The following is a 19,470-nucleotide window of genomic DNA, read 5'->3' as shown; positions in this document are numbered from 1 at the left end:
TTGGTAAGTGGTGGGTCTGCGTCCTTAAAGGAAATTCCATGGGTGAATAACTCGCGGGTCCCTAGAAGAATCCCTGGTGGCAAAGTGCCTCACATGAGGGCTGCCAACCCAAAGGTCAGGGGTTTGAATCTACTCGGTGCTCCTTAACTGACTGTTGGGCAGTCTCTTCTTAGCAGAGAGGTTAAAGCCGCAGAACCCCATGGGTCTCTGTGAGTCAGAGTCAGTGGGTTTGGGGCTCGTGTCTGTGTCCCACTCAGTGGCCATGTCTCACTGAGAGGTGGCTCTGTGGGTCATCCTGAGAAGGACTTGAAGCACTTGCTGCAGAAGATCAGCGACTGCAGCCTTCAGTATGGATTACATCTCAACCTTAAGAAAACAAAGATCCTCACTACTGAATGGACCAATAGGCAACCTCATGATGGATGGAGAAAAGATTGAAACTGTCAACTATTTCATCTTCCTTGGATCCACAGTTAACACCCTTGGAATCAGTATTCAGGAGGTTGGGAGATGTAGAGCATTGAGAATGTCTGCTGTCAGGGACCTTTTCAAAGTCCTGAAGAGCAATGATGGCAGTTTAAAGACTAAGATGCATCTGACCCAGGCCACAGTTATCTCAATCACCTGCGATGCAGCTGAGAACAAGGAATAAAGACGAAAGGAGAATTGGTGCAATTGGCTGGTGGTGCTGGATGGACTGTTAAAGAACAAACAGGTAGGTCTTGGAGAAGGGGCAGCCTGAGTGGTCTTTGCAGGCAGAGATGGTGATGCTTCTTTGCACTTATTTTGGACACTTGGTAAGAACAGGCTATTTCTTGGAAAGGGACATCATGCTTGGAAAGGCAGAGGGTGAGCAAAAGAGAGGAAGCCAATGGGATGGACTGATACAGTATCTGCAGCAATGGGCTCCTGTGTGGAGGATGATGAGAAAGGGCAGGACAGCGTTCAGATCTATTATTCACAGGCTGTTATGAATTGGAGCTCACTCTAAGGCACATAACAACAGCAATCACATAGCTGTCTCTGTAGCTCTGTCTCTCTCCTCCCCCTCATCTCTGTCTCTCCTGACTTTCCCTTCCCCTCCCCGGGGTTTCCCCTCCAGAAGGCAGGACGGAAGGACCGGCCTTGCTGGGAAACACATGCCTGGGGTCCCCACTTCTCCCTTCCTGGCCTGCCCCACCCCCCTGGACATTCCCGCCCTTCCCCGCCCAACCACTGAGCCCCAGGGAGGGGCTGGAACTCTGGCTGCTGGACCCTCAGCCCTATTTAGAGGAAGTCTGTTCCCAGCGGAGTGCTCTGTGGTATCTGGCCGTGCCTGCGTCAGAGAGAATCCTGACCAGCGAGTCTCCAGTGTGCCCTTCTCAGTCCCAGGAGGCGCCAGCATGGTCCCCAAGCTACTCCTGACCTTGACCCTCTGGGCCAGCTGCATGTCTTGCGGTGGAAGTGAAGGTGCAAAGGGCCCGGTAGTGGGAGGGAAAGGGCTCCCCCAGGGAGGGCTTGACCTGGGAGCTTGACTTTGACCCCTAGTGAGGTCTGGACATATGGTGTGGGACGGGGGTGGAATCACTCACAGAATGTGTGTCTATTGGGCGATGGTCACTGTCACCATATAGATGGGAAAAGGCATAGATGGGGCCATGACAGACACAGATATGTAGGACACCAGAGAAGCAGGTGAAATACGGGATAAGGAGACCGGACTGCTGACCTGAAGCTGACAGTTCCACTGCACCAGCTGCTCGGTAGGGAAATGAGGCTGTTTCCTCCCCGTTAACACCAATAGCCTCAGGCTGTCACCACAGATATAGACGTGGGTACAAATACAGAGGGGGCAGGACCCCTGGGGGTGGTGCCCAGGTGATGTGCTCTCCCGCCGAGCAAAAGATGGGAAATGAATCATCCAGTGTGGCCCCGTGGGAGAAAGAGCTGCCCATCTGCTACCACAGTGGTGCCCACGAGGCAAGTCTGACTCACAGTGACCCTGTGAACCCTGAACCCAGGCCTGGCCTGGGCTGTCCTCCTCACTCTAGGAACATCTGTGATGGGGTTCCCATCTGCCACAGGGGATCACTGTGGCCGTGGTAAGAAGCTGCAGTGCCAACCCAAAGGCACACAGTTCAAACCCAACAGCTGCTCTGCCAGAGAAGATGGACAGTGAACTCCAGTGCAATTTCCTGCCTCTGAAAACCCACTGGAGAGTCAGGTGTGAGTCAGTTCTGATTTGACAACGCGATAATGATAGCACAGCGGGGGCAATGAATTCTAAGACCCAGTTCAATTCCCAGCCAGGGCACCCTGACTCAGTCGTCTTTAAAATAGAAACCCGATCATGTGCTTCAGCACAAAACAGAGAAGATCAAGATACACCCACCTGTGTCCCAACTGAGTTCCTGCCACCCTCTTTCCCTCTGTGGCTCCTTGAACCTCAGTTTGGCCATTTGAAAAATGGGCTGATGACTCCTGCCTTGGTGGAATGTAGGGGCTCTGATGGCATGATTGTTTCACCAGTTGTATTCCTGAGACCAGCAGTTCTGATCCACCAGCTGCTCCTCAGGTGAAATATGGGCAGTGTCTTCCCAGAAAGATTTACAACCTCAGAAAGGCAGAAGAGGGTGGTTATGAATCAGGAGGGCCTCGAGGGCCTGGAGATGGTAGGCTGAGTGATAGTCGGTGTCCTGTTGCTGGCAAGGTGGTACTGACTCATAGTGACCCTGTTCACAGCAGAACAACGCCCTTCCCGTTATGCTCCATCCTCACGTCCACCACCAGGCTAGGCTGTCAGTGTGTCCTGCTGTGGTGGCTTGTGTGTTTCCGTGATGCTGGAATCTGTGCCACTGACACAAATACCAGGGGGTCACCCATGGTGGACAGGTTTCAGCAGCTTCCAGATCAAGACAGACTAGGTGGAAAGGCCTGGCTGTCACATCTGAAATACTGTTTTTGCTAGGTGTAGTCCAATCGAGTATGATTCATAGTGACACCAAGAACAACAGATCTGAGCCTTGCTCTAGCTTGTATGTTACTATGCACTGCAGAGTTAGAACTAACCCATAGCTGATCTTCTAGTGGCTTTTCAGAGACTGTAAATTACACAGGAAGCAATTGCCCATCTTTCAGTCACAGGGCAGCTGGTGGCCTCAAACCGTGCACCTTTGGGTTGGCAGCACAGCTCCTACAGATAAATGATTGTATGGGTGAGTCTATCTCTTCACTATGTTGATTAGACACCTGCTGTTTTATTTCTTTTTTAAATTAACTTTTTTTACAGCATGTTATTCCCTTTTAATTTTTTTTTAAAATTTTACTTTTATTATTTTTTGTGTTTGTACCATCAAATTGAATCTGACTGGTACAGAAGAAGATTGTCCCTCCTTCTCCAGCAGAGCATCTGGTGGATTCGAACCACATACCTCTGGGATTGCAGTGTGGCTTCTTGCCACTAGGCCACCAGAGCTCCCCTTTTAATTTTTGTTCTCATTCATTCATTGTTGCACATTTTCCTCCCTGCACACCCCTCCCCCAAGTTTGCTTTTCTCTTTGAAAAGAAAAAAATTATTCTTTCATTGTTATACACCCCCTGATCCCCTGTCTCAAGTCCATAGTCCACTTCACTATGCATTTCTTTTTCTGGAATCTTATCATGAGTATAATACCTAACCATATATTCCTTTTTAACAGTTCTCACCCTCATCTGTTTCAATGCAGTGTACATTATTTATCCCCTCTTTTCTTAGGTTCCCCTCTACCCTGATGTCAGTCCCTTTTTACAACCATGCCATTATGCAGTATTTGTCCTTTTGTGACTGAGATATTTTACTCAGCATAATGTCCTCCAGGGTCACCCATTTGGTATAATAGTTCATGAGATCCTTGTTTTTCAATTCAGCGTAATATTCCATTGTGTGAATATACTACAGCTTCTCTATCCATTCGTTTGTTGATGGACACTTGGGTTGTTTCCAACTCTTTGCTGAACAAAGCTATGATAAACATGGATGTGCATACATCTGCTTGGGTAACAGTTCTGGTTTCTTTGGGGCATCTTCTCAGTAGTGGAATTGCTGGGTCAAATGGTATTTCTATTTGCAAGTTTTTGAGAAAGCGCCATACTGCCTTCCGTAGTGGTTATACCATTTTACACTCCTACCAACAGTGAATAAGGGTGCCAGTTTCTCCACAATCTCGCCAGCATTTGATGTTTGTTCTTCTGTTAAATTTTGCTATTCTTACTGGGGTAAGATTATATCTCATAGTTGTTTTGACTTGCATCTTTCTTAAAGCCAGGGATTTTGAACACTTCTTCATGTGTTTGTTCTCCATCTGAATGTCTTCTTTGCTGAAGTGTCTGTTTATATCCTGTGTCCATGAAGAGATTGAGATGGTTGACAATTTTAGTTTGCTTGGCTCTACAATCAACACTCTTGGTACCAGCAGCCAGGAAATTAAAAGACGCATCACATTAGGAAAGTCTGCTGTCAGAGACCTCTCCAAGGTACTGAGGAGCAACAATGTGTCTGGAGACTAAGGTGTGCCTTATACAGGTCATGGTCTTTGCCATTACTTGCTATGCTTCAGAGAGGTGGACAATGGACTAGAGATGATAAAAGGAGAGTTGATGCCTTTGAGCTTTGGTGCTGGAGAAGAGTAGTGAATATACCATGGACTGCTGGGAGACCAAATAAGTTCGTCCTGGTGAGGGTGAAGCCAGGCTGTTCTTGGAGGCAAGGATTCTGAAGCTTTGTCTGACATACTTTGGACGTATTGCAAGGAGGGACCAGTCCTTGGAGAGGGACGTCATGCTTGGGAGGGTGGAGGGACAGCCTAGGAGAAGAAGACCCTCGATGAGATGGATTGATTTCGTCACTGGGGTAATGGGGATAGGCATGTTGGAGACAATGATATTGACAAAGGATAGAGCAGGGTTTAGGGCTGTTATACATAGGGTCACTATGAGTCACAAGTGACTTGATGGCACATATCACCACCACCACCACCACCTTTATCTTGTTGTGGTGCCTGAGTATAAATTCTAGATATAAGTCCCTATCAGACATGACATTGCCAAATATTTTTTCCTCAGTCTGTGGCTTCCCTTTTCACCCTATTGGAGAAGTTTTTGAATGTGCATAGGGTTTTGATTCTTACAAGGTCCCATTCATCTATTTTATCCTCTCTTTGTTGTAAGTTTTTCAGGATTCTTGAAAGATTGTTCATGTTGTGGATCAGGACGTCTAGAGTTCTTCTAAGCTTTTCTCTAATGAAGTTTATAGCCCTTGGTTTTAGTTTTAGATCCTTGATCCACTTTGAGTTGGTTTTTGTGTATGGAGTGAGGTGTGGATCTTCATTGAGTTGTCTGCCCATAGTTTTCCAATTTTGCCAAAACTATTTGTTAAAAAGGCTGTTGTTTCCTCACTTAACTGATTTCATCTCCTTGCCAAAATCAGTTGACCATAGGTACATGGGATGAATTCTGGGTTCTCAATTTTATTCAGTTGATCTATGTGTCTGTCACTGTACCAGTGCCATCTGTCTTGACCACCACAGCAGTGTAGTAGAATTTGAAATCAGGGAGTAAGATGCCTCCTACCTTGCTTCTCTTTTTTTAGGGAGTGCTTTGCTTATTCAAGGCCTCTTTCTGTTCCAAATGAAATTGGAGATTGCTTTTTCCATCTCGTTGAAGAATGGAATTAGTATTTGTTTTGAGATTGCATTGAACATGTAAATTGCCTTTGGTAGTATTATCATTTTTACAATATTGAGTCTTCCTATCCATGAGGAAGGTATATTCTTCCATTTTTCCAGGTTTCTTTGTGTTTCTTGTAGTAATGTTTTCTAATTTTCTTTAAATAGATCTTTGTGTTTGGTTAGATTTACTCCCAAGTATTTAAACTTGTGATTAGCTATTGTGAAGGGTATTGTTTTTCTTAGCTCCAGTTCTGTATTCTCTTTGTCACTGAAGAAAAATCAATTGATTTTTGTATGTTGTTCTTGTGTCCTGCCACTTTGCTGAATTTATTAACTATGTCCAATGGTTTTCTTGCTGAATCTTTAGGGTTTTCCACATATACTATCATATCATCTGCATATAGAGATAATTTTACTTCCTCTTTGCCAATTTGGATAACTCTTTATCCCTCTCTTGTCTTACTGCTATTGCTAAGACTTCCAATACAATATTAAATAGGAGAGGTGATAGTGGGCATCCTTGTCTAGTTCCTGTTCTCAAGGGGAATGCCTTTAATCTCTCTCCATTGAAAACAATGTTGGCTCTTGGGTTTGTGTATATACTTTTTACTTTGGTGAAGAAATTGCCCAACATCTGCTATTTTTAGGCATTGACTGGAAGCATGCAGGGCTGGGCTCACAGCACAGCTCTGAGAGTCTTGGGATGAATCTGTATTTAGCCATGGACTAGTAACTTGACATTTGCCCTAGGTGCTAAGAGACTGAGGAAAGAGGCAGGGGCCTCTGAGACGCTGATGTGGGAGTCTATTAAGGGGTGACTTATTCAGAGACAAAGCCCTGGGCAGTCTCAGGGCTGACTTGAATCTAGTGCCCTCCAGTGGGGGCTCTGAACCAGGGCTTCAGAGAGCTGATTCCATCCCTATAGGTGATTGTAATGTTAGCCTTTAAGTTGACGTTTTTTAGACATCACAGTTAGTCCCCTCTGGTCTCCAGGAACCTTAACTGCAGACACATGGTCTTGCAAATCACAAACAGCTGTGGGAATAGAATAAGAGAAAGAGTGCATCCTACATTGCACAGCAAGACTTGACAGAGCAAGACTTGAGGCAGCCTGGAGCAAGCCCATAGTGAGAGTGAGACCCTGATGGTGGAGGCAGTGTGGCACTGCATTGGGAGACACTGTGGCAAGGTCTAAGCAGAGGATTCCTGAGATAAAGGCCTCAGTTAAAGGCACATTTGTGCCTTGGAATTTGGGCTGAAATTTGGACTTGCCCTGTGTAATATTCATTGCCTCCTATACTCTTACTTCCCTAATAAACCCTGTTCTCAGTACCACAACTGTGAGTCTTTGAGTCAGCAAGAAATAGACAAACCTCTTGCTGCTGCTGTGACTCCATGGGCTTGGCTATGGGTTCTTTATCTGCTTTGTGCTTTGGGCTGGGAGAAACTGTTATTCTCATTCTGTTTCTTTCAGAGGAATACTCATGTCCTTGTGCCCCCATGTTCCATTTCCTCCTCTGTAGACAGTGATATATGACAGGGACTTAGCCGTGGAAGCAAGCCTCCAGCAACTAGGAATGTTGCTACGCTCAGCTTTGCTTTTCAGAAAGCCTGTTCCCAGCTGTCTCACCCTCATGCCTCTTCCTTTCTCCCAGCAGATCCGAGCCTGCAGGTGCAGTGTCGAGCCTCCAGGTACCCGGTCAGCATAGATTGCTCCTGGACACAGTCCCCAGCTCCAAATGCCACTACGCCCACTGAATTAATCACCACATACAGGTCAGAGAGCCACAATGGAGACCAGCCTTCCTAGAGACCCACAGTTCAGAGAACAGGCTGGTTTCCAGTGCCCCTGGAAGTGCCTCAGAAGAAAGGCCTGGTGATCCACTTCTGACCCATCGGATCCTTGTGGGGCCCAGTTCTGTACTGACACACATGTGGTCGGCCATTGGTTCTATTCTGAGCTCATAAAACTTGTTGTTGAGGAAACTGATGCACAGGTCATCATGTTCCAAAGGATAATAACAAAAAGAAGTGCTAGCTTGAAGCTCTGGTGCTGAAGTCCATGAGGAGTTGAGCTGATGACCCAAAGGCCAGGCCTCTCAGGACCTTCGAACCCACCAGCGATTCCAAAGGTCAAAGACAAGCAGTCTCTTCTGATGTGGTTTACAGGCTCGGAAACCCTCATTTGGGGTTTTGTCAATTCTGAGTCTCTTCTATCTTCCCAGCAATGAGTTTGATATTTTTTGTTTGTGTGTTTTGAGTGTGTTATGGGTCAGGATGCTAAAGGGAAGGTTAATGGTTCAAGTCCTCCAGCAGCTCCGCAGAAGACAGGGACAGTTTCCTCTCTTAATGATTCATAACGTTAGAATCAGGTGGTGGGCTTGGAACCCCGAGAGCAGCCAGATGGACAGGGTACCACAGGGTCTCTGAGCATCAGACTCAGACCTGCTCCTCCAGGGTCTGGGAGGGTAGACCTCAGACACTGTCCTGCCAGGTCTGTAACTAAGGGTCAGGCCTCAGACCCTGTCCTCCAGGGTCTCTAAGGGTCAGAATCGACTCAGTAGTTATGAGTTTGGCTTAGGAATTGCTAAGAGCCTGTGGCTGAATTTAAATTAGGGAAAATGAGATGAAATGAGGTCACACCCAGAGGCACTCGCTGCATCACAAGTGTTCCATACCCAAGCCTGGGTGGTGTCTCCTCCCCTGCCCAAAGAAAGCAAAGAACATTCTAGAAAATTTTACTCGATAGTGATGAGGTAATTCCAAGAACATTTCAAGTCCTGAAATCTGGGGAGTCACAGAAATGTACAAACCGGGATGCCCTTGTTTCTGATTCCAGAGTTTGAGAATCCCTAAGCCTCTGGACTATTGAAATTCCACAGGTGGGGGGTAGACATTCCAGAATCCCTTAGAATCCAAACACTCCAGCATCTCCCTGGGGAGGTCCGGTGCCTGCACAGCCACAGGACAGGGGCTCGAGCAGGACTCAGAGCCTTTTCCCCATTCCCTGGCAATCACAGACTCCCAGCCCCTCACAGAGCCCATCTCCTGCAGGCTTGGAATGGAAAACAAGGGAGAGAACAAGCCCTGCCTTCAGCAGACACCCGGCTCCACCAGCTGTACCATCTTGGACTTCATGATGTTCTCCACGGTGCCCCATGTGCTCAATGTCACGGCCATCCACCCCAGTGGTGTCACCACCGCCCTCCTGCCCTTTGTGCCTGAGCAAATCAGTGAGTGAGAGCATTTGAGATGGAGGTGGAGGCTATGAGGGGGTTTCTGCTCTTCTCTCCTCTCTCTACCTGTCCTCCAATCCTGTCCTCTCTATAATCTATGCAGATTCTGCCCACTTCGTCCCCACTCCTCCTCCACTTGGCCCAGCCCTGGTCTCACAGCCCCCACAAGCTGTTCTCCCCGCTGCGGCCAGAGGGCGCCCGTGAGCGTGGGAATCCGTCCTTACTCTATGCCCACAGTCTCCCAGGGCACCCACCTCCCTTGGGTAAAACCCCAAGTCCTCTCCATATTCAGGGGACCCCCCACATGCCATGCTTTGTCCCCACCCTGCCCTCCCCCAGTGCACATCCTCATCTATCTGCTTCCAACCTCTCCCACCCTTCTTGGATCGTTATACTCATTGTATAATAATGGTTTTATACAGTAATTCTCCTTGTGGGACTGAGTTAGTTCACTCAGCATAATGCTCTTCAGTCCCTCCCAAGTTAAGTAATAATGAACAAAATAATTGCGCCTGCGTGCTGCATAGTATTCCATGGTGTGAACGAACCATAATTTCTCAGTCCATTCATTTGTGGTTGGACATCTGGGCGTTTTCCATGTTCTTGCAATGGTGAATAATGCTACTAAAAGCACTGGTGTATAGATCTCCGTTAATGCCTCAGTTCTCATATTCTCAGGGTATATTACAAGTAGTGGAATAGCTGGGTCATATGGAATTTCTATGTTCAGTTTTTTGAGGAAGTGCCAAACTGCCTTCCAGAATGGTTGTACCATTTTACAATCTCACCAACCATGCATATGAGTTCCTTTCTTGCCACATCCTCTCCAACATTTATTACTTGATTCCCTGTTAAACTTTGCCACTGTCACTGGAGTGAGATGGTAACACATTGTTGTTTTGATTTGCATCTCTCTTATTGCCAGTGATATGTAATATTTTTCCCCATGTATCTGTTTGCCATTCAAATATCTTCCTCTGAGAAAATTCTTTCCATGTCTTTTGCCTGTTTTGTAATGTAATTTGTTTTTGAAGTGACAACCTCCTCCCAAACTTTGCTGCCTGCTCTTTGTGAGCTGATAATTCCTTTCCTGTTTCTCGTCATTTGTTTGATGACTAGAATCTCCAGGAGGACAGATCTGGGGTGGTTTCTGTCTTAGTTCTATGTCTGGCCTCTGAGACAGGACTGAACATGCAGTGGGTGCTCCATACATACTTGTTGTTGAATGAATGAATGAATGCCTTCTGCTTGTCCGTCAGTCAAACCGGACCCTCCAGAGGCTGTCCACCTGAACCACATCCCTGGGAATCAGCTGCAGGTGCAGTGGGATCCACCCCACACCTGGCCCTTCCCAAATGTCTTCAGACTCAAATACCAGATTCGCTACAAGCGCTGCAAATCCAAGCGCTTCTGGCAGGTGAGGCTCACGAGAGGGAGGGCAGAAAGGGGCCTGGAGTGATACCGGGTATGGCCACCCCGCTAGATGGGACATCACACGCAAACTGTGGAGGGCCAGCAGGGCTTGTGTGTACGTTAGGGTGACTGGTGTGTAAAATAAAGGAAGTCAGCAATTTCACCTCCAGCAGTCCACCCACAAGATGAAATGCACATCCACACATTGGCGTCCCTCCAGCTGTCTTCCCAAGAGCCAGGAGGTGACCGTGGAGTGACCAGAACATAAACATATTTGTCTTGAGAGAAGTAGATCTCAAATTTTCCCTGGAAGAGAAAATGGTGAGATTTCATCTCACACACTTCAGGCATGGTATCATGCAAGACCATTCCCTGGAGACCGACAGCATGTGTGAAAAGCAGAGGGTCAGTAAAAAAGAGGAAGACCCTCATTGACGTGGATTGACACAGCAGGTGCTGCAATGGACTCAAGTTCAGCTGAGATGTGAGGGTGAAGGTGGATACTGGAGGGTGAATAGGTTAGGAAGGGAAGAGCCCAAGGGGAGTGTGTGTGTGTGTGTGTGTGATGCTTGAAATGAGGCCAGATCCCATAGATGGGAGGACAGAAGGCTGCCTCATGTCCTGCTATTCAAGTGACCTAACCTCTCTCTGTTCTCAGGTGGGCCCCACTGGAGATACCACCTTCACACTCAAGTTTGTGCGGCCGCATGTCAGGTACTGCATCCAGGTCAACTCTCAGAATCTCATAGGCTATGGGGAGTCGAGTGACTGGAGTCTTCCTGCCACTTCACCCCTCACTCCGGGCAACTAGTACTGTCCTTCCTCCCAGCAGCCCTGCAATGGTGCACAAGGGACCATGCTGGCCTGGATTCAAGTACTTGACTTTGCTGCTGTGTTGCTGGACTGACTCAGACCAGTGAATTTAACGTCTTTAAGCCTCAGTTTTCTCACCTGTGAAATGGGGATGTTCTTCCTCTTTGTCCCACTGTGGTGGACAATGACATGTGAATGTGAGAATCATCATCATTTTATTAAAAAGAACTATTACTATTTAAATTAAGAATCTTTCTCCTTTCATTCAGTGAACACGAATGAGAATCCACTGGGCTCTCAGACCTGGGCTCTGTCCTCTGGAAGCTGAGATCACAGGGACAAAGGAGACAAAGATACAGTTAATCGCTGTTCTCTTGGGGTTAGTGCTGACCAGGGGGGTTGGGAGAGACAGACCTGGGGTTAGGGGAGCTAGGTCTGGGAGGTTTCCCTGAGGAGAAAATGGGGCAGCAAAGCCTTGAAGATCAGAGATTGTCCAAGGGCTTGACTGCATTTCATTTATGTCCAACTCAAAGAGAGGCCTGCCCTAAGTATCCATCTTGGCCAGTAGAATAATGCCCCTCAAAGATGTCCTTGTCATTGTCCCTAGAACCTTCATGCAAGGCAAAAGGGGCTCTGCTGATGTGATTAAAGTGTGGTTCTTGATCTAGAGGATTATTCTGGATTATTGAGTGATATAATCACAAGGGCTCCTATAATAGGGAAACAAGAGGTTCTGTCATGGATTGAATTGTATCCCCCCAAATAGATGTCAGTGTGGATGGACTGTGATTTCCAGTGGTGCGGAAGCTATGCAATGATGTAGTCAATCCCCTTTGATGAGCTGATTTGATTCCCTGTGTAAAAGGTCTGGGGTGAGATGCAGCATCCTCACTTAGGTCACACAGCCTTGTAAGGGATGCTTCCCTGGATGTGGTCTGCATAATTTTTTTTTATTTAACAAGAGATTAAAGGAGAAAGAAGCAAGCAGAGAAGGAAGGTCCACCAGAAAGAAGAGCTGCAAGCAGAGTGCATCTTTGGACTAGGGGATCCCTGTGCTGAGAACTTTCTAGACCCATGGGAATGACTGATGTCAGGTTGCATGGATTTCCAAGGAATGCTGGGCCTATAGATGTTGAAAGGAGACAAGGACATCCCCCAGGATAGCTAGAGAGAGAAAGCCTTCCCTTGAGTCAACGTCCTGGATACAGCAGACAATGTGAGGAAGGACTTAGAGCCGAGAACCATATGGAACCACAAGTCAAGGAAATCAGGAGGTCTCTAGAAAGTGGAAAACACAAGGACATTTATCCACCCTGGAGCCACTAAAAGAATGAAGAGAGAATGCCGCTGAGAGAACACAAAACAGTATGCAAAGATTTAAAAGGCACTTAAAACTCGGTCATGCTGATAAAACATATTGCCTGGCATTTTGTTAAAAAAATCACGATGAAAGTGGGAGAACAAAAAGCCATGATGAAAAAAACAAAATATCATCATATTCCAAAAAGATAGTGTCACGGATTGATTGTGTCCCTGGAAATACATGTCAGCCTGTCTGAGCGAGGAGTCTTGGTGGTTCAGCTGTTATGTAATGGTCACCACTATCAGGTCAATCAGGTGTGAAAGGGTTAAGGGTGGAGTGGAACATCCTTAATCCCACACTCCCCTGGATTGATGACAGGGGCTTCCCTGGGATGTGGCCTGAGATTAGAGAGAAGCATGGAGAGAGGGGGCACCTGCACCACCAAGGAGGAAGGGTCAGGAGGGGAACCTCTGCATAGGGGTCCTGCACTGGGAGCCTCCAGATCCAGGAATACAGTGACATCAAGACACATTGAAATCTTCTACAAATTTTCACAGACGCTGAGAGCAGACACCCTCCCCTAGTCCTGAATAGTGACTTCAGGCCTCCTGGCAGCAAGAGACTAAAGTTTTGTGTGTTCCATCCCTCCACGAGTGGCGTGTCTGTTACAGCGGCCCTGGAGCCCTGACACAGGCTAATACCATCTCCTTAGGGGCACGGCGCTTACTCGCCCCACACGGCCCTGACGGCAGCTGACCCCCAGCCTTCCTGTCCTCCCAACTCCCACCACAGAAAGCCCCTGTGGGTTCTGACATCTTTCCATTTTAGGTGATGGGAGAGGCACAGCCGTGGGCAGAAATCCACCTGTGTCAAGCTTCTAACTTGTGGTTTTCAGGGTGACCAGGGTAAACTCTGCACCATGAAGGCCTCAGCATGTCCTAGGCATCCCCATGCAGGGCGGGGGCTGCCCCCCAGCCACGAGGCTTCTCCTGATAGCCTGGAGCTCTGACATGGCTGGTCAGTGGTGAGTTCCGACCCTTTAAGGGGATTCCATAGGTGAATAATGTACCCAGGTCCCTAGAATGAGCCCTGGTGCTGAAGAGCCTCATGTGAGAGCTGAGCTGTTAACCTAAAGGTCAGGGGTTTGAATCTACTCACTGCTCCTTGATTGACAGGTGGATGGTCTCCTCCCAGCAGAGAGGTTATAGCCACAAAATTCCATGCATCTCCATGAGTAGGAGTTAGTGGGTTTGGGGCTGGTGTCTGGGTCCCGCTCAGAGGCCATCTCTTACTGCAATGCGGCTTAAAAAGGCAGAACTAGAAGACATGTTCGTCACCAAAGCAAAGCTGTGTTAAAGGTTCCAAAGATTTCACTTCTTAAAATAAATATTTCCTTTATTCTGGTGTCTAAATTCATGTCTTCAGAGCGTCACAGGGAACTGAAGCCCATCATGAGTTACAATTTCACTTAGAGTCCCAGCTCACTGTGTTTGGTAACTTGCCATTCCACGTCCAGCTCGGTGAGGAGGAGGTATTACGGGGGAGGAGCTTGTCCTTGGGGAGGCTGAGCACCAAATCCGCCCATCCAACAAGCAGAAGGTGATGGACGGATCCGAAGCCTGGCTGACTCCACGCCTGTCCATATACTCCACAGGGCCGCACTCGCCACCCATTTGCTACATACTGTCCATACTGTGGTGGGTTTCCTTACATTTGGCCCCACTGGCCCCACTGGCTATAGTCGACCTGTTGGAAATTTTTAGTCATATCAGGAGATTTTTCACCCCAATAGCATTTAACATCATGTCCTTGAATCGCACTACCATTCACTGACATGGTAGCGTGGGCTACACTTTGATGGGTAGAAAATCTGACCACTGAATAGCCCTTAACTAGAAAAACTCTTATTGCCATAATTGGTCCAAATGGTGAGAATGTCTGTCTCATAAGCTGTTCTGTTAGCCCTGAAGCAATTCCTCCACAGTAGACAGTCCAAGTTTTTGGACTTGACTGGTTTCCACAGCAGCAAACCAAGACTGTTTAGTGTTGTTCTCTTGCGTGCTCTTCGGGGCTGGCGGTTTCCGAGTGGCCCAGTTAGTGCGCATCTGCCGGCCACCCAGTCACTGGCCTCCCATGTGCATGATTGCATTCTCTGTATCCAGTTTGTTATAAAAAGATACAAAACGGTAGCCTTTGGACTTCCCAGTGGCCATGTCTTTAACTACCCAGGCACCTGATTTTTTATCAAAAGGGGCAAATGCTGATTCGATATCTTCTGTTATTATTTCTGGGCTCAGATCCCCAACAAATACATGGAAGTGATTGGAAGTATCTTTTTTTCTTTTCTGGCTACCTGCTTGAGTGGTCTGCACTGAGCAGAGGTTCTCTGGTCCAATCCGCATGTCCCACGTCTACAATCCCACCCCATCCTGTCTTTTTGTTTACTCGCCTGTATATAAGTGTACTGCAAGCCCCAGTAAAGTTGAGTTTAGCTCTCTGCAGCGCTCTGGTGTGTCTCTGTCACACTTACCACCATCAGGGTGTCGCTGTTCCATGCCGGCAAAAATACTGTGACAATGGTGACACTTCATTGCACATATTTTAGACATGTTCCAAGGAGAGGCCATTCCTTGGAAAGTCATATCATGCTTAGAAGTGTAGAGGGTCAGCAAAAGAGAGAAAGACCCTCAATGGGATGGACTGATACAGTATCTGCAATAATTGGGTCAAGTGTGTGGTGGATGATGAGAAAGGGCAGGACAGAGTTCAGATCTATTATTCACAGGGCTGTTATGAATCACAGCTGACTCTAAGGCTCTTACTATTAACAATCACAAAGCTGTCTCTGTAGCTGTGTCTCTCTGTCACTCTCCTCCCCCTTGTCTCTGTCTCTCCTGACCCTTTGCCTTTACCTCCCCAGTGTTTCCCCTCAGGAAGGAAGGAATGAAGGAAGGAGGGAGGGAGGGAAGGAGGAAGGAAGGAGGAGATGGAGGAAGAGAGAAAAAAAGGATGGAAGGATGGAAGGAAAGAAAGAAGGATGGAAAGAAGGAAAGAATCACTGGCCTTGCTGGGGAGGCACATGCCTCAGGGTCCCCAATTCTCCACTTCCTACCTTCACTCTGTCTCCCTGGATTCCAGCCTCTCTTCACCAAGCCATTGGGCCCCAAACAGGGGCTAGAACCTGGGCTGCTGGACCCTCAGCCTTATTTAGACAGAGTCAGTACCAGGTGGGTTCTCTGCAGTATCTGACTCTTGTGCACCAGGAAGAGGCCTGGCCAGAGAGTCTGCAGTGTGCCCTTCTCAGCCACAGGTGGCCTCAGTATGACTCCTAAGCGACCCTTGACCTTGACCCTCTGGGCCAGCTGGATGTAGTTTTGTGGAAGTGAAGGTGAGAAGGGTTATGTGGTGTAAGGAGAGGGGTTGCCCAGGCAGGGCTTGACCTGGAGCTTGACTTTGACCCCTAGCTTAGGTCTGGGCTTTTGGTGTGGGACAGGGTTAGACACACTCTGGAATGTGCATCTATTGGGGCAGGGTTACTGTCCACATCTTATGGATGGGAAGAGGTGTAGATAGGGGCATGACAGACTCAGACACATAGAACACCAGAGAAGCAGGTGAAACACGGGGTGAGGAGACCGGGCTGTTGACCTGAAGCTGGCAGTTCCACTCCCCCAGCTGCTCCGTGGGGAAATGAAGCTGTTTGCTCCCCGTTAACACCAACAGCCCTGGGCTGTCACCACAGATGCAGATGTGGATACAAATACAGAGGGGGCAGGACACATGGTGGTGCCAAGGTGATGCCATTGGCTGCTGAGCAAAGGATGGGAAATGAATCCACCTAGTGGTCTTGCGGGAGGAAGGTCTGCGCATCTGCTCCCACAGTGGTGCCGGAGAGGCAAGTCTCACTCAGAGGGACCCTGTGAACCCTGAACATGGGTCTGGCCTGGACCATTCTCCTCAGTGGTTAGTCTAGGAGCTTCTGTGATGAGGTTCCCCTCTGCCACAGGGGATTGCTGTAGCCTAGTGGTAAGAAGCTGCACTGCCAACCCAAAGGCATGTAGTTCAAAACCTGAAGGCATGTAGCTCAATTCCAACAGATGCTCTGAAAGAGAACAATGGACCGTCACCTTCCGAGAGATATTCTGCCTCTGAAACTCACTAGAGTCAGATATAGGTCAGTTCTGACTTGACAATATGATGATGTCAACATAGCAGAGGCATTGAATTCTGACCCAGGTTCACTTCCCAGCCAGGTCACCCCGACTCAGTCATGTTTTCACTCTAGGTACTCATTTTAAGGTAGAATCTCAGTCATATGCTTCAACACAAAACTGACAAGATCAAGATACACCCACCTGTGTCCCTCCTGACCGGGTTCCTGCCACCCTGTTCCCTTCTGTGTCTCCTTGACCATCAGTTTAGCCATTTGGAAAATGAGCTGGTAACTCTGATGGTTTAGTGTTTTATTAGTTGTGTTCCTAAGGTCGGCAGTTCTGACTCACCAGCTGCCCCTCAGGAGAAAGAATATCAGTCTCTTCAGATCTACAACCTCAGAAGTTCAGCAGAGGGTGGTTATGTCAGTAGGGCCTTGAGGGCAGTGGGCTTGGAGATTGTAGTCTGATCGGAGCTGATGTCCTGTTGCTGGTGAGGTGGCGCTGACCCATCGTGACCCTGCTCACAGCAGAAAAAGGCCCTTCCCGTTGTGCCCCATCCTCACGTCCACCACGAGGCTGTCAGTGTGTCCTGCTGTGGTGGCTTGTATGTTTCTGTGATGGTGGAAGTTGTGCCACTGACACAAACACCAGGGGGTCACCCATGGTGGACAGGTTTCAGCAGAGCTTCCAGATCAAGACAGGCCTGGCTGTCACAGCTAAAAGACTGTTATTGGTAGGTGGGTCCAGTCAATTATGACCTGCGGTGACCCCAAGAACAACATATCTGAGCCTTCTTCTATCTTATATGTTGTTATGCACTCCTGAGTTGGGACTGTCCCATAGCTGACCTACTAGAGGACGTGCTTCCCCATCTTTTTCTCAAGGTGCAGCTGGACGACTCAAACCACGTGCCTTTGTGTTGGCAGCACAGCTCCTACAGATGAATGATTGTACGGATGAGTTTATCTCTTCACCTGTGTTGATTAGACACCTGCTGTATTTCAGGCATTGGCTGGACGCATGCAGGGCTGGGCTCACAGCAGAGCTCTGAGAGTATTGGGATGAACACGTTTCTGGCCATGGACTAGTAACTTGATAATTGTCCTAAGATGCTAAGAGACTGCGGAAAGAGCCAAGGGGGCTCTGAGATGCTCGTGTGGAAGTTTTTTAAGGGGTGACTTTTTCAGAGGCAAAGCCCTGGGCAGTGACAGGGCAGATTTGAGTCCCAGTGGACCCCAGCAGGGGCTGAGCCAAGGCTCCAGAGAGCCGAGGCCATCCTTGTAGGTGATAGTGGTGCTAGATTCTAAGTTTACTTGTTTTAGCCATTACACTTAGGCCCCTCTGGTCTCCAGCTACCTTAAATGCAGACACATGGTCTTGTAAATCATGATCAGCTGTGGGACTAGGATAAGACAAAGAGTGCTTCCCACATTGCACATTAAGAATTGACAAGGGCAAGACTTGTGGTATCAAACTTTAGAGATCCGGGAGCAAAACCATAGTGACAGTGAGACACTGAGTGTGGCATTGTTGTGAGAGAAATAATATAAGCAGAGGGACCCTGAGATAAAGGCCACGGTTAAAAGGTTTTTTTCTGTTCTTGCCAGATGCTTGAAGGAGAAGCTGACTTATAACTGCTCTGAAATAAACCTTGCAGGATGATTTGGATTTGACTGTTGAACTGAAATCAGAGCCTGAACTGCCTTGGAATTAGGGCTGAAATCTGGACTTGCTTTGGGTGATATTCTTTGTCTCATTTTACTCTCCAACTTACTTCCCTAATAAATACCATTCTCTGTACCACAGCTGTGAGTCAGCAATGAATAGACAAAGTTCTTGCTGATGTTGTGGCTCTAGAAACCCCATGAGGCTGGGCTACGGGCTCTTTATCTAATTTCTGCTCTGAGGCTATAAAGCGCTGTGCTCTTCTCATTACCTCTGGCTCTTTCAGTGAGACACTCACGGCCCTATGTCTCCATGACCCCTTTTCCCCTCTGTGTAGCCCATAATCTTTGCAATTACTTTCTGTACAATAGAAATGTGGACAATAACTATAGGTTATAGAAAGAAAATTGATGCCTTTGAGCTGTGGTGCTAGAGTAGAGTATTGAATATACCATGGACTGCTAGGAGAACAAACAAATTCATCTTAGAAAGGCTAAAACCAGGCATCTCCTTTTAGGCAAGGATTTTGAAGCTTCGTCTGCCATACTTTGGACATGTTGCAAGGAGGAACCAGTTCTTGGAGAGGGACGTCATGCTTGGTAGGGTGGAAGGAACAGAGGAAGGGAGGAAGACCCTCAATGAGATAGATTGATTCAGTAACTGGGATGGTGGGGATATGAGTGTCAGAGACAATGAGATTGTCACAGGATAGAGCAGGGTTTAGGACTCTTGTATACATAGAGTGGTTATGAGTTGCAGGCAACGTGATGGCACATAAAAATGACATGAGACTGTGATACATGACAGTGAATTAGCCCAAGGGGGAATGTTGCCACGGTCAGCTATGCTTTTCAAAATCCTGTTCCTCATCAGTTCCACCCTCATGTCCCTTCCTTTCCCCAGCATATCAAACCATGCAGGTGCAATGTCCAGCCTTCAGATACCTGATCAGCATAGATTGGTCCTGATATCCTAATCTTCTTCTTGAAAGATTAAATTTACGTTTTTGACTGCTAACAATCCTCGGTTTCTTTCTTTTTTCTTAATCCTTTTCCTGTAATGTAATTCCTATTCAGCATCATATTTTTTACCTGAGTTGATGCAGTAGGAATTTGTAAAGTTGCTCCCCACTTGTCAAATAAAGATCCACATTTCTTAGCTCAATGATCCCTTTCATATTTTCTAGAAAGCCCTGAAGGTG

General features: G+C 47.5%; 1 protein-coding gene and 1 pseudogene across 1 annotated transcript; one reads left to right on the top strand and one right to left on the bottom strand.

Moving 5' to 3' along the window:
• Nucleotides 1-1,382: 1,382 nt before the first annotated feature.
• Nucleotides 1,383-11,145, top strand: EBI3 (Epstein-Barr virus induced 3). Its single transcript, XM_006902161.1, has 5 exons — nt 1,383-1,449; nt 7,344-7,461; nt 8,740-8,918; nt 10,181-10,338; nt 10,993-11,145. The coding sequence occupies exons 1-5, from the start codon at nt 1,383-1,385 to the stop codon at nt 11,143-11,145; spliced, it is 675 nt and encodes a 224-aa protein (XP_006902223.1).
• Nucleotides 11,146-13,931: 2,786 nt separating this feature from the next.
• Nucleotides 13,932-14,852, bottom strand: LOC102866601 (annotated as a pseudogene).
• Nucleotides 14,853-19,470: the final 4,618 nt, after the last annotated feature.

Source organism: Elephantulus edwardii, unplaced genomic scaffold (genome assembly GCF_000299155.1).
Source record: "Elephantulus edwardii isolate Elephantulus edwardi_28Jun2011 unplaced genomic scaffold, EleEdw1.0 scaffold00374, whole genome shotgun sequence".
Classification (NCBI taxonomy): domain Eukaryota; kingdom Metazoa; phylum Chordata; class Mammalia; order Macroscelidea; family Macroscelididae; genus Elephantulus; species Elephantulus edwardii.
The sequence above is the reverse complement of the archived record's forward strand: the minus strand, read 5'-3'. Positions and strand labels throughout refer to the sequence as shown.

Excerpts from the sequence above, each read along its gene's own strand:
- EBI3 (XM_006902161.1), top strand. The coding sequence starts at position 1,383 with ATGGTCCCCAAGCTACTCCTGACCTTGACCCTCTGGGCCAGCTGCATG. Across the intron at positions 7,462-8,739 it reads GAATTAATCACCACATACAG|GCTTGGAATGGAAAACAAGG; the intron begins GTCAGAGAGCCA and ends CATCTCCTGCAG. Across the intron at positions 8,919-10,180 it reads CTTTGTGCCTGAGCAAATCA|TCAAACCGGACCCTCCAGAG; the intron begins GTGAGTGAGAGC and ends CTTGTCCGTCAG.